The sequence below is a fragment of the Sinocyclocheilus grahami genome, unplaced genomic scaffold (genome assembly GCF_001515645.1).
Source record: "Sinocyclocheilus grahami isolate Dianchi unplaced genomic scaffold, SAMN03320097.WGS_v1.1 scaffold1625.1, whole genome shotgun sequence".
In the NCBI taxonomy this organism is placed as follows: Eukaryota; Metazoa; Chordata; class Actinopteri; order Cypriniformes; family Cyprinidae; genus Sinocyclocheilus; species Sinocyclocheilus grahami.
The window spans coordinates 132,062-146,431 of NW_015506804.1; the positions used below are offsets into that span (position 1 = coordinate 132,062).

At 35.5% G+C, this 14,370-nt stretch overlaps 1 protein-coding gene across 1 annotated transcript in view; it reads left to right on the forward strand.

The window, feature by feature from the left end:
- The window catches only part of inpp5a (inositol polyphosphate-5-phosphatase A), a 143,227-nt gene that overhangs the window by 50,978 nt on the left and 77,879 nt on the right, over window positions 1-14,370 (forward strand). The window contains exon 8 of the mRNA XM_016257979.1: window positions 5,850-5,934. Within this exon, the coding sequence (XP_016113465.1) occupies window positions 5,850-5,934 (85 nt within the window). The remainder of the gene's footprint in view (window positions 1-5,849; window positions 5,935-14,370) is intronic.

A 14,370-nucleotide genomic window follows, 5' to 3' on the forward strand; every position in this document is an offset into this window, starting at 1 on the left:
AGAGAGAGAGAGAGACACTCACACACACACACACACACACAGAGAGAGAGAGAGAGAGAGACACTCTCACACACAGAGTATATAATATAGTAATATATTAATAATTACCTTTTTACCTTTTAGTATTTGCTATTGTTTTTTGTTTTTTTTTGTTATATGTGATAATATATGTAGTGTTTTTTTTATTTAGATTTTTTCTTTTACTATCTATATGCCTGTACAACTTGTTCGCTTTTTATTGCTTTGGCAACATTGTGCTGTTCCACAGTCATGCCAATAAAGCTCATTTGAATTAAATTGAATTGAGAGAGAGAGAGAGAGAGCGGTAAAACTAAACGTGTCAATAAGTGGAATGTTTTTAACGAAGAAACACAGAACAAGAAGTTCCAGCTTGTGTTTTTCTCCGTCCCAGTGAACATATTTATCTGTGAACGCACATCTTTAGGGAAAACATTGCGTTGCTCGACCGATACAAGTTTAAATGGCTGATGCTGATACTGATATCTAGAAACCAGCGGCTGACAGACATGTAATTCCAGTATCATTTAATGATGTACTCAGGATTTATTATTTTATTTTATTTTTTACACTTTACCATGTTTAATTTATACTTTTTTTTTAGACTTTACTATGTTTATTTTATTTACTGAATTTCACAAAAAATATAATTAATAATATAATGATTTGTTTAAAGTCTACTTTACTGAATTTCTCCTCTCTCTCTCTCTCTCTCTCTCTCTCTCTCTCTCTCTCTCTATATATATATATGGTAGGGCTGCCCCCTAATAGTCGACTAATCGTCAGTCGACCAGAAGATGCTCGGTCGACCAAAATTTTCTTAGTCGCTGAAAAAAAAATCCACATTTGCGAAGTCACGCAGGTCGTTAACGGCTGGTCTATAGTAATACAGTACATCCGGCAGGACCTCCAAACGCTCGCAAAAATTCATCCACCACAAATATGGCTCATCATCTGAAATATGTAAGTATTAGCAACTACACAGAGAGAGAGAGAGAGAGAGACACTCTCACACACAGAGTATATAATATAGTAATATATTAATAATTACCTTTTTACCTTTTAGTATTTGCTATTGTTTTTTGTTTTTTTTTGTTATATGTGATAATATATGTAGTGTTTTTTTTATTTAGATTTTTTCTTTTACTATCTATATGCCTGTACAACTTGTTCGCTTTTTATTGCTTTGGCAACATTGTGCTGTTCCACAGTCATGCCAATAAAGCTCATTTGAATTAAATTGAATTGAGAGAGAGAGAGAGAGAGCGGTAAAACTAAACGTGTCAATAAGTGGAATGTTTTTAACGAAGAAACACAGAACAAGAAGTTCCAGCTTGTGTTTTTCTCCGTCCCAGTGAACATATTTATCTGTGAACGCACATCTTTAGGGAAAACATTGCGTTGCTCGACCGATACAAGTTTAAATGGCTGATGCTGATACTGATATCTAGAAACCAGCGGCTGACAGACATGTAATTCCAGTATCATTTAATGATGTACTCAGGATTTATTATTTTATTTTATTTTTTACACTTTACCATGTTTAATTTATACTTTTTTTTTAGACTTTACTATGTTTATTTTATTTACTGAATTTCACAAAAAATATAATTAATAATATAATGATTTGTTTAAAGTCTACTTTACTGAATTTCTCCTCTCTCTCTCTCTCTCTCTCTCTCTCTCTCTCTCTCTCTATATATATATATGGTAGGGCTGCCCCCTAATAGTCGACTAATCGTCAGTCGACCAGAAGATGCTCGGTCGACCAAAATTTTCTTAGTCGCAGAAAAAAAAATCCACATTTGCGAAGTCACGCAGGTCGTTAACGGCTGGTCTATAGTAATACAGTACATCCGGCAGGACCTCCAAACGCTCGCAAAAATTCATCCACCACAAATATGGCTCATCATCTGAAATATGTAAGTATTAGCAACTTTACATGGCCGCTCAATCTGATGATAACCTAGAGAAATGTGTCTCTGTGGAAGCTGAACAGTAGCTCACTGCAGGACAGATCGATGCACCGGTGTGCTCACTTGCTCTTAAAATACTCCGTAATGTTTGGTCATACAGATAAGAGTAATACATCTTTCAAATCTGTAAAGCCGCTACATTTATTTGTGTGCACTCACAATAACAACAAAACACTGCGCTTTTGTAAAATAATGAAAGCAAACAGGATGCATATAGGTAATAAGAATTAACTTTAAAAATATATATGTAATCAGCATGTGACCTTCACATCACTGATTTAAATAGCGTAATGAGTGTAGCTGAATGTGTGTGTAGAGGTGCGGGGTGCTGGGATGTGTGTGGGAGTGATTTGTGCTGTTTTTGTGGCCGCTGCTGAATGGAGGTATTAGTGTCGATCAGCATTGACTTTGTTAGCTGCCTTCTCACCCTGGGAGGCCCAGAGGTCAAAGGTTAATCAGTCAGCCAGGCCCCTTCACACCCCACACTCATACACCCGCAACACACACACACACACACACTCACTCACTCACACACACACACACTCACTCACTCACTCACTCACTCACACGCGCACACACACACACACACACACACACACACACTTACACATACACACACTCTCACTAACACACACACTCACTCTCACTCACACACACTCACACACACACTCATTCACACACACACACACACACACACACACCTGACAGCTCCGAGGGATTGTTGTGATCGGCCAGCAGTCAGAGGGTGGTCAACTCTGAAGGTCAGAGGTCATTCCCGAGGCCTCCGGTGGTCCATTGAGCCGGCCGTCAGTGAGCACATTCCCCGGAATGCTAACATTCTCCCGGCATTCTCCACCGGTGCGGGACAAAAGCTGCATTAGTGCGGCGCGGAGCTTTGTGAGCCTCACTGGTGTCTCCAACAACACACAAACACAGCGGTCTGGACAGAAAGGACCACAGTTAACGTGTGCATTACTAGAGCTTTTGGACAAACTATAACACTGAAGTTTTCACATATATCTTTATGCTTTATGGTAAAATATAAAAATGATATATATATATATGTATATGTATGTATATATATATATATGTGTGTGTAAATTGATACATTATAATAAATACAAATAATATATGTAAAAAAATATAAATTGTACTAAAGACTCTACATTTTTTTGTGTATTGTTTTACTAAATTAAAAATGTTACAATAAAATTATATATAAATGCAAATATTTTTATTTATACGAATGTATAAATATTATAATAAAAATACATATTTTAAATATTCATATTATATATATATATATATATATATATATATATATAAAATATAAATTCATATTTTAATGTACATATCACTACAGACATAAAATATATCTTATTTGTATATATTTTTTTACAAAATAAAAAAAAATGGTAAAATGGAAATAAACAAAAGTAAATGTACATATTTATTTACATTTATAAGTATAATAAATAATAAATACAAATAAATAATGATATTTGAAAAATATACATTTCACTACAGACACAAAATATATTTTCTTTGTTAAATTTTGTGTTTTACAGAATTAAAAATGCAATTAAAATAATAAATTAAAGAATAATAATAATAATAATAATATATTTTATATGAATAATGTAAATATAATTATGTTGAATAAATATTACATATAAATAAATAATGATATTATAGTGGATATATAATATGGATGAAGTTGCTAGGGTGTTCTGGATGGTTGCTAGGTGATTTTTTCCTGTCTGGTGTGAAAGGGTCCTGCAGTGTCACATCTAATCGTAGTTATTTTGGACATGATGCCACCTGTAAAAGCATGGCATTCATTAAAGTGTTTTAGAGTATCTGTGTCTCTGTTACAGTGTGTCTGAATGTCTCTCGACCCCCACCTGACGTCCCTGTGTTTAATGCGTGACTCTGGGGCCCCCAGGGGCCGGGCTGAAAGTCAGGGCCCACCGCGAGAGCTTTAGGAAATGAGCGTGTAAACAGAGCGTTACCTTCTGACCCGCTGCTCATGACTCGGGGCTGAGGACAAAACCCGGCAGCTAGTGCATTAGACACGCCTGTTACTGAGATAAAGCTGCCCTCGCTCGCCCGCCCGCACACACAGAGAGAGAGAGAGAGAGAGAGAGACGCTCAAACCACTCTCATTCCACACTCACTTTATGCACAGTGCTGTCTCTCTCCTTCTCTCTCTCTCTCTCTCTCTGTCTGAGCTGTTGTTGTTTTTTTAACCCTTTGGTGCTCTTCGGTCATTTTTTGCATTTAGTTGTGTTTTTTTTATCATAATCTATCAAATGGACATGATTTGAGAGGTTCTGAAAAAAATAGCCACACTTGTGTTGTTCATGTTCAAAAATGATTGCATTGGAAGCGAACGGCAAGCGAATTTCATCTAGTGGAAGCGTGTGGTACTGCAGCCAAACAAAATCTGACTTTTTTTTTATATCAACCTCAAATTCGGAACACAACTTGTTTAGATTTATGGCTTTGATTTTTAGAGTAAAACATGTCTCGGAAAATATATATTTCATTTAAAAAATATATATATTTTTTAATTTTTGGAAACATTTTTCATAATAATAAACTTTTTTTTTCTTCTTTTTTTTCTTTCACTTTTTAAATTTTTTCCACTTCAGCAACAACCTGCAAAAATCTAAAGTGTTCTCTTTAAGGAGACCAAACTTAAGTCTGTGGTTAAAAGTTAATAAATAGATCATAACTATTCCATAAATTTAATTTAGTAAAATAATATCCCCTAAAAATACAATTCTCGAACTAAAATATAGTGCATTAATTTAATTAAAATAATAATTTTTATAAATCTGTAATTTTTGATTGCCACTCATATATATATATATATATGTGTGTGTGTGTGTGTGTATAAACACACAATAATTGATTAGAAAGGAATTTAATTAATAATACATTTATATTTATATTAAGTAACGATAAATATTATAGATATATATAAACAAAAACAAAACATTTTTTGGCTGTGAGCCGCACAGAGATGCTGTAGGTTTGCAGGAACCGAAGGCATCAGATCTATTGATCATCATCAGTGTATGTGTCTCCAGTCAGTCTGTAGCTGGTTTGAGCTTATGTCGAGTCGATCTGGAGTCACGGCACGTGAGTTTGAGTTCCAGGGAAGTGTCAGAGATGTTAAAGTGTGTGTTTTATGAGCGCGGAGAGGCTTCTCTTTTACAGGGCCATAAATACATTGTTATTAGGTGTTGGGAGTGAGCTGAGATTTATCCTAACGATTAGCCGGCCCAGCATCCTCCTTACATTAATCCACACACACACACACACACACTCACTCTCTCACACACACACACACACACTCACTCACTCACTCTCTCTCACGCACGCACACACACACACACTCTCTCTCTCACACACACACACACACTCGCTCTCTCACTCTCACACACACACACACACTCACTCTCTTACACACACACACACACTCTCTCTCACACACACACACACATATATACACACACACACACACACGCTCGGCCTAATTCTTCATCACTCGCTCAAGTAAATTATTTGCTATGCGGAGTTAATTATCCCTCCTTTAAGGTGCATTTTTAAGAGGTTGCTGAGACCTGCAGGTGCGTGAATCTTGAGTTCTGCACTTCATGAATCTTGCTGTGAGCGCAGAGAGTAACTGGATCGACCAATCAGCAGATAAAACACCCACAAACCCTCACCAGTGGATGAGTGACATCAGCAGGTCAGCTGTCAATCATCCGTCACTCACTCGTCCACTAGGTGGGGCTCCTGCACTGATGATCACCAGTGACCCAGTGTGTCTCAATCTCTCCGCAGGATCACGGATCAGCGCTTCGAGCGGCTGCCGTACTTCATCTTCGGCGACTTCAACTTCAGGTTGGACTCCAAGCAGGTCATCGAGGTCAGTCAGACGCTCTCAGTGTCTCACACAAACACACTCACACTCTGGCCATGTTCACACACTATTGCTGAAGCTCACTGCATGCAGTACTTGTGTGACCTAATGCAATACCTTACAGTAAGTTAAAACATTTCCCACAATGATTTTCCACTACAATAGGAAGTAAATAATAATTATATAATAGTAATAATTTTATATATTTAATAAAAAATATTTTGTAAATGCAGTTATATATTTAATTGTTTTAAAATGCTACATTTCATTAAAAGTATTTATTTTTTATTTATTTAAGCAAAATAAACATTAACTGAAATAAAATATTAAAAAACCCTTTTATTTCAACCAGTTGCCAAGGCAACATTTCCCATTTATATTAAATAATAATAAAAACAGAAACAAAAAAAGAAGATAAAGCACTTTAAACGAAAACTTTAAAATTAGCGTGAAAACTAAAAATGACACAAAAAAATTTTAAAAACAAAAACAAACTAAAATGACTGAAACTTTAACCAAAATGTAAGTGAAACAGAAAATGTAAAAATCCAATCTGAAACTATAATATTATAGAATGCACAAATGCAGCACTAGACGCTGTATCCCACAATGCATTGTGCTCGACTTGACCTTCCATTTCCAGAGTGATGAATGAACCAGATGAAATATGAAACGCACATCATCTTTACTCATCATTTGATCCGACCGATGAAAGTCACAGCACAGTGAGGTGGTCTAAACGTGAAGCTTTTATTGCGTCATGTGTCTCTGAAGGGCCCTCACTTGTGTTTAAAGGCGTCATTAGCACACAATGAGTGTGAGAAGAGCCTCCTCACATAACAATGCTGCTGGAGGGCCGCTCGGCAAACACAGCTGGGCCCCTGAGGGCCCTAATGAGTGATATATGTGAGGGCTGTAAACCAGCTCATTGTTCTCAATCAGGTTCTGTGTGTGGCAGGGAGGAGGCGTTGTTGAATTGCTGCTTGAGCTGTAAAATGAAAAGCCACAAATCATAATGCATTTCAAATCGTTTGATTATTGTGTGTGTCTGTGCACAGGGTTCGGCTAATATCACCCACAATCCCTTGTGCACCAGTTTGTTTTCTGTCTGTGCATCCGTTCATCCATCAGGTTCATGGTTTGTATTAGTTGTCATAAACAAGCCTCAACTTTTTATTTTTAAGTCGATGTGTCAGATATTATAGAAGGCACATGTTGATTTGTAACACTGTATAAATGAAATGACAAGGCTAACCGGGAACTTGTGATATTAAGTGTTTTTCCGCTCTTAAATGAGACGGAGTGTGTTCTTGTGTTTTCGGTAATGCGTTATCTTGTAAAACTCAAACTTTTGAAATACTAAGTAATAAAGCTAATACAGTGGGTTTAGAAAAGAATCCGTTTCCTTTAAAATAATCAGATTGTGTTGCTCTGCAGCCTGAATGAAGACAGCACGGTTTGTGTTTTATCCAGCTGTATTTACTCAGTGCTACTTATAACATCCAAGTCAAAGCGGAAGACGACGTATCGTTTGGCGTAGAGGTCGATTAATTCAGTTTTCGTCTCATCTGCCTCGGAGTCTTCCAGGTGTGTTTTTCAAAGCTCAGTCTGACTGCATGTGGATTTCTTGAGGAGCGGCTTTTTTCCACACAAGCCACGTTAGTGGAGGATCTGTGATATTGTTGTCACCTGCACACAATGCGCACTCTTTGTCATAAACTCCTGCAGCTGCTTCAGAGTTGCTGTATTTACCCAACACCTTCCACTTCTTAATAACAGACTTCACTGAGCTGGTCAAAATGAGCACGGCTGATCACAGCTGAAAGCCAAATGTCTTGGTGTGCCATTTTGAGAAGGGGATTTTTCCAACTCAGTGATTCTGTTTTTTTATTTATTTATTTATTTTTCTGACATGTTGGTGTTTTATCTTTCACTTGGATGTTATAAGTAGCACTGAGTAAATACAGCTGGATAAAAAAATTCAGGCTGCAAAGCAACAAAATGTGATTATTTTAAAGGGTGCTGATTATTTTCTATACCCACTGTACATAATATATATATATATATATATAGTTCAAAAGAACGTTTTATATATATATATAAATCCTGTGAATCCTGAAAAATACAAAATATTGTGCAGCACAACTGTTTTCAACATTGATAATAATCAGAAATGTTTGTTGAGCAGCAGATCAGCATATTATACTGATTTCTGAAGATCATGTGACACTGAAGACTGGAGTAATGATGCTGAAAATACAGCTGCGCATCACAGGAATAAATTACACTTTAACAGAGATTCACACAGAAAACAGATCATTTAAATTGTAATAATATTTCACAATTTTTTGATCAAATAAATGCAGCCTTTGTGAGCAGAAGAGACTTATTTTAAAAACGTTAAAAAATATTACTGATCTAAAAAAAGATCTTTTTTTTAATGTATTTGTTTTAAGAATTCATTGACTTTTTTTGCAGTGTTTTTCTGACCTACAGGTTCATTTAAGGCTGACGTCTAATATACTTATCTGCTGGATTAATTGTTTTACTTCAATAGCGTTTTCATCTGTAAAAATGCACTTGCGATGCATGTAAATAATAGTTTTATTTTAACAATGTGTTTAGTTTTGAAACCCTTTTCCCAGTCGGGGTTTATATGCTGCTCTCGATGGAAACACTACAGTACAATTCATTACCTGCAAGAGGATCATTGAGATGCTGACGTGTGTGTGTGTGTGTGTGTGTGTGGTCAGTAAATGTGACCTCTGAACACACACACACACACACACACACAGACAGACTCTAGTCTCACACACACACACACGCACACACACACGCAGACAGACTCTGGCCTAGTAAAGCTGGTTTATGTGAGTTGTGTTTCACCTGTTTCTGAATGCTTGCGCTCTGATGTCATCACCGGCCAGAGCTCGTTAAAATAGACCCGTCGCTCTTATAGACGTCTGATTTAGAGGGGTGTGTGTGTGCAGTAAAGTGTGCAGCAATGATGGTGTAAAGCACATAAACAAGATAGCCTTGAGTGAGTGAGTGTGTGTGTGTCGGTGTGTCGTGTGTGTGTGTGTCGTGTGTCGTGTGTGTGTGTGTGTGTGTCGTGTGTCGTGTGTGTGTGTGTGTGTGTTGGTCTGGCAGTGAGGAACTAGTTCAACACTTTAATGACAATTAACGTCAGCCACACAATTAGTGTTGGGTCCGAGCTCAACTCAGATCGCGCCGCTGTATTGATTTTTCCCTGCAGTTTAACTAGAGATTGATTTACACTAGTGCACACTAATTCACACCAGTTTATTTAAATGTGCATCTGATGAAACTCTACAATGATTGTGCTTCTGCTTGTGCACCATATTTAATAATGCAAATATCTAAATGCATAGTATGTAGTAGCAACACTGAATAAGATATTCAGACTTTAATTGAATGTATTTTTTCTGACTGATTCTTTCACTTGTTTAAAGATATTTTATACTTAAAAACACTACATGCATTTATATATTTATACTTAAAGAATACTTTTTAAGATATTTTATACTTTAAACATCTTAGTATATATAGCACCTTTAAGTATAAAAATATAATAATTATAAAAGTATAAATATATTCCTAAAATATCTTATAAAAATGCATATATTTATACTAGTTTATACTTAAAGGTAGTTTAACTATAAATGTATACATGTTATGCTAAACAATGCTGTACATACTTATATATTAAATACATATTTATATTTGTTTATACTCTGATATTTTAGGTATATATTTTACTTTTTTTCATCAAACTATTTAATAATATTTTTATGTGTAGTATATTTAAGTATGTTTTTTTATTTTAGAATGTATAAATCAATATATAGTTACACTATCTTTAAAAATAAACTGGTATAAATATATCCTTGAACATACTATATACACTATGCTATATATCATATGTTAAGTATATATTTATTTATAGTTTTAACTATATATTTATTTCTACATATTATAATTTAAGACATTTTAAAGATACTATACAGTACTTTAATGTATATTAAATATCGATTTCTACTTAACCTATACTCAAGGTATAAAGAAAACGAGTGTTTTGTTTGTTTTTTGCAGTGTATTTTCTTTTGATGAGGTTGAAAGTATGCGAATATGCCAAAATCCGTGTCACATGTGACCACCTGTGTGCCGTGGGCTCCGTTCGACCCCGCTGTGGCACAGAGGTGCATGCTGGGATGTGATGTGATGGGACCTCAGGGCTCTGCCGGTAGTGAATCAGTTTGTGTGGTGACAGTGGCGCGGCCGTGTGCCTGGACTCCAGTATATTTAAAATCCCTCCTAATTAAACTTAATAGAATGTAAATTTAATTTGTGGGAAAATGGTGGCCGTTCCAATCTCAGGATTGATAGGGGCCGACGGGCGGGTTAATTACTGACTTGATCTACGGAGCTCGTGACATATCTTGTGCTGCTTTTAATTGGAGTGTATTGGCTGGTTGATGGGAGGACGCACTCGCTCCGGCGCCCCCTATCTGCGGCGCTGGGCTCCTGCGCGGGGCGGCACATGTAGACATCAATCTCTCGTTCTTTTGTCCTCGTCTTTCTGAGGGCTGAGCAGCATGAAATTAAAGGTGGGGCCGCGAACGAGGCTTGGCTGTACATGACTGATGTAAACTGCTCATTAATGAGCAGTCAAAGGCTCATAAAACTTTCATTTTTCAACATTTGAAAAGCTTTCTAATTGATGGCCTCACGCCAGTGTCAGATCAGTTTGTTTTTACACGGAAATAGAGAAAATAAAACTCTGTGTGTGTGTGTGAGTGCAATATTCTGTTATGTTATTTATTATGTTATGTTATGTTACATTACATTTTGTTATGCTGCGTTGTTTTGTGTTATGTTATGTTACATTATGTATTGTGCTGTTATGTTTTATGTTACATTACTTTGTTATTATAAGTTATGTTACGTTTTATGTTTTGTTATGTTACGGTATGTTTGTTTTGTTACATTACGTTGTTTTGTTATGTTACGTTACATTTGGTTATGCTACGTTGTTTTGTGTTACGTTACGTTACATTATGTTTTGTGCTGTTATTTTTTATGTTACATTACTTTGTTACGTTAAGTTATGTTACGTTATCGGTATCGGCCAAAATTTTCATATCGGTGCATCCCTATTTTATGTTACTTTGTTATGTTACGGTATGTTTATGTTTTGTTACATTACGTTATGTTTTGTTACGTTATGTTGTTATGTTATGTTACATTACATTTTGTTATGCTACGTTGTTTTGTGTTATGTTATGTTACATTATGTATTGTGCTGTTATGTTTTATGTTACATTACTTTGTTATTATAAGTTATGTTACGTTTGATGTTTTGTTATGTTACGGTATGTTTGTTTTGTTACATTATGTTATGCTTTGTTATGTTACGTTATGTTGTTTTGTTATGTTACGTTACATTACATTTGGTTATGCTACGTTGTTTTGTGTTACGTTACGTTACATTATGTTTTGTGCTGTTATGTTTTATGTTACTTTACTTTGTTATGTTAAGTTATGTTACGTTTTATGTTACTTTGTTTTGTTACGTTATGTTTTGTTATGTTACGGTATGTTTATGTTTTGTTACATTACGTTATGTTTTATGTTACGTTATATGTTATGTTACGTTATGTTGTTTTATGTTACGTTACATTACATTTTGTTGTTATGTTATGTTACATAATGTTTTGTGCTATGTTATGATTTGTTACATTTCATTACGTTTTATGTTATGTTACGTTATGCTGTTTTGTTATAAGTTACGTTATGTTTTATGTTACCTTGTTTTGTCTTGCGTTACATTTTATGTTACATTGTTATATTTTGTGCTATGTTATATTTTGTTACATTTCATTGTTTTATGTTACATTTTGTTATGCTACGTTGTTTTGTTACGTTATGTTATGTTACATTATGTTTTGTGCTGTTATGTTTTATGTTACATTACTTTGTTATGTTAAGTTATGTTATGTTACGTTTTATGTTACGTTATGTTTTGTTACATTACATTGTTTTATGTTATGTTACCTTGTTGTTTTGTTATGTTACGTTACATTTGGTTATGCTACGTTGTTTTGTGTTACGGTACGCTACATTATGTTTTGTTCTGTTACGTTTTATGTTACTTTGTTTTGTTCCGTTATGTTTTGTTATGTTACGGTATGTTTATGTTTTGTTACATTACTTTATGTTATGTTACGTTATGCTGTTTTGTTATGTTACGTTACATTTTGTTATGTTGTTATGTTATGTTACATAATGTTTTGTGCTATGTTATGATTTATGTTACATTTCATTACATTTTATGTTATGTTACGTTATGCTGTTTTCTTATAAGTTACGTTACGTTTTATGTTACCTTGTTTTGTGTTACGTTACATTGTTATATTTTGTGCTATGTTATGTTTTGTTATGTTACATTTCATTATGGTTTATGTTACGTTTTGTTTTGTGTTATGTTATGTTTTATGTTACATTGTTACCTTTTATGTTATGTTACGTATTGTTATGTTTTGTGTTAGGTTACATTGTTTTATGTTGTTATGTTTCATTATGTTTTGTTATGTTGTTATGAATTGTTCTGTATACCTAATGTTTTGTTCTGTTATTTTTTTTGTTATGTTTTGTTATGATATGTTTTAAGTTTTGTTATTTTATGTGTCATGTTATGTTTTATGTTGTTTTAGGATTGGGGTTAGGGATGTCTGTGATCTTCCACAACAGAAAAACATTTTATGTTACGTTACGTTATGTTTTGTGTTATGTTATGTTGTTGTATATTATGTTTGTTATGTTAATGAAAATACATATTTAATAATAATACACATTTTAATAGGGTTTAGGTTAGTCTGTAGTCATTATAATTAACTTAGGGTTAGGGTCACAAAATTCAGCAATGTGTGCCCATTTAGACTGACGTAAGTGTGTGTGTGTTAACATTCTCCTGTGTGTGTTTGTTCTTCTAAAGTTATTATTATTATTACAAAAATGCTTTTTTTTAGTGTGATTACTTGTTTACCCATGACAGCATTTGCCATGATGCTAGGTTATTGTGGGTGTTGCTATGTGGTTGCTATGTTTTGAGAGATTTTTATCATGTTACTAGTGTGTTCTGGGTGGGTTCTTAAGTAAACATGAAAAAGACAGTTCTTTGCATCTTGTATCTCTGTATTGTTGAGTGTGTGTGTGTGTGTGTGTGTGTGTGTGTGTGTGTGTGTGTGGTCTGGCTTGTGTGTTTGTCCATATGCGCTTGTGTACATGCACACATGGCAGAATCTGTGGTGGATAGAGACCTCGCAGCCGTCTGTGTGTGTGTGTGTGTATGTGTGTTAATTCATTCTTACACAATAAAGCTCCATTTCATACAGTGTTTGTGCATTTGGCCCGTCATAAATCAAAGGCGGCAGTGGCATTAAGTACACACTACATTAGTCAGGCTAATTAATTTTGGGACACATCCATCCATTAGTCAGTGGTCCTGTGTTTCATGGGACAGATAGAGAGACCCTGACGGCCGCTGTCAAACCAACCATGAAAATACACACACGCACAAGTGTATCTTCACACACAGGCAAACACATCTGCGTGTTTACACACATCTGATCTCCATCCAACAGTGTCAGACGGGAACGGCACTCAGTGCAGCGCACACTATACACTCACACGCCTGCTGCTGGAGTGAAATGTAGCCAAATGACTGAATGAGAGTATAAACTGATCAAAAAAATATACTATAGAGGAGAATATATCACAATCACTTTGATGGATGGATGGAAAGATAGGTGGATGGATGGATGGATGGACAGACTGATAGATGGATGGAAAGAAAGGTGGATGGATGGAACAATAGGTGGATGAACGGATAGATGGATAGACTGATGGATGGATGAAAAGATAGATGGATGGACAGACTGATAGATGGATGGAAAGAAAGGTGGATGGATGGAACAATAGGTGGATGAACGGATAGATGGATAGACTGATGGATGGATGAAAAGATAGATGGATGGACAGACTGATGGATGGAAAGATAGGTGGATGCATGGAACAAAAGGTGGATGGACAGATAGATGGATGAAAAGAAAGGTGGACGGATGGATGGATGGATGGAAAGATAGGTGGATGGATGGATGGATGGAAAGATAGGTGGATGGATGGACAGACTGATGGATGGATTAAACAAAAGGTGGATGGACGGATAGATGGATAGACTGATGGATGGATGGATGAAAAGATAGGTGAACGAACGGATGGATGGATGGAAAGATAGGTGGACGGATGGATGGAAAGATAGGTGGACGGATGGATGGATGGATGGATGGACGGATGGATGGAAAGAAAAATGGATGAACGGATAGACTGATGGATGGATGGACAGACTGATAGATGGATGGA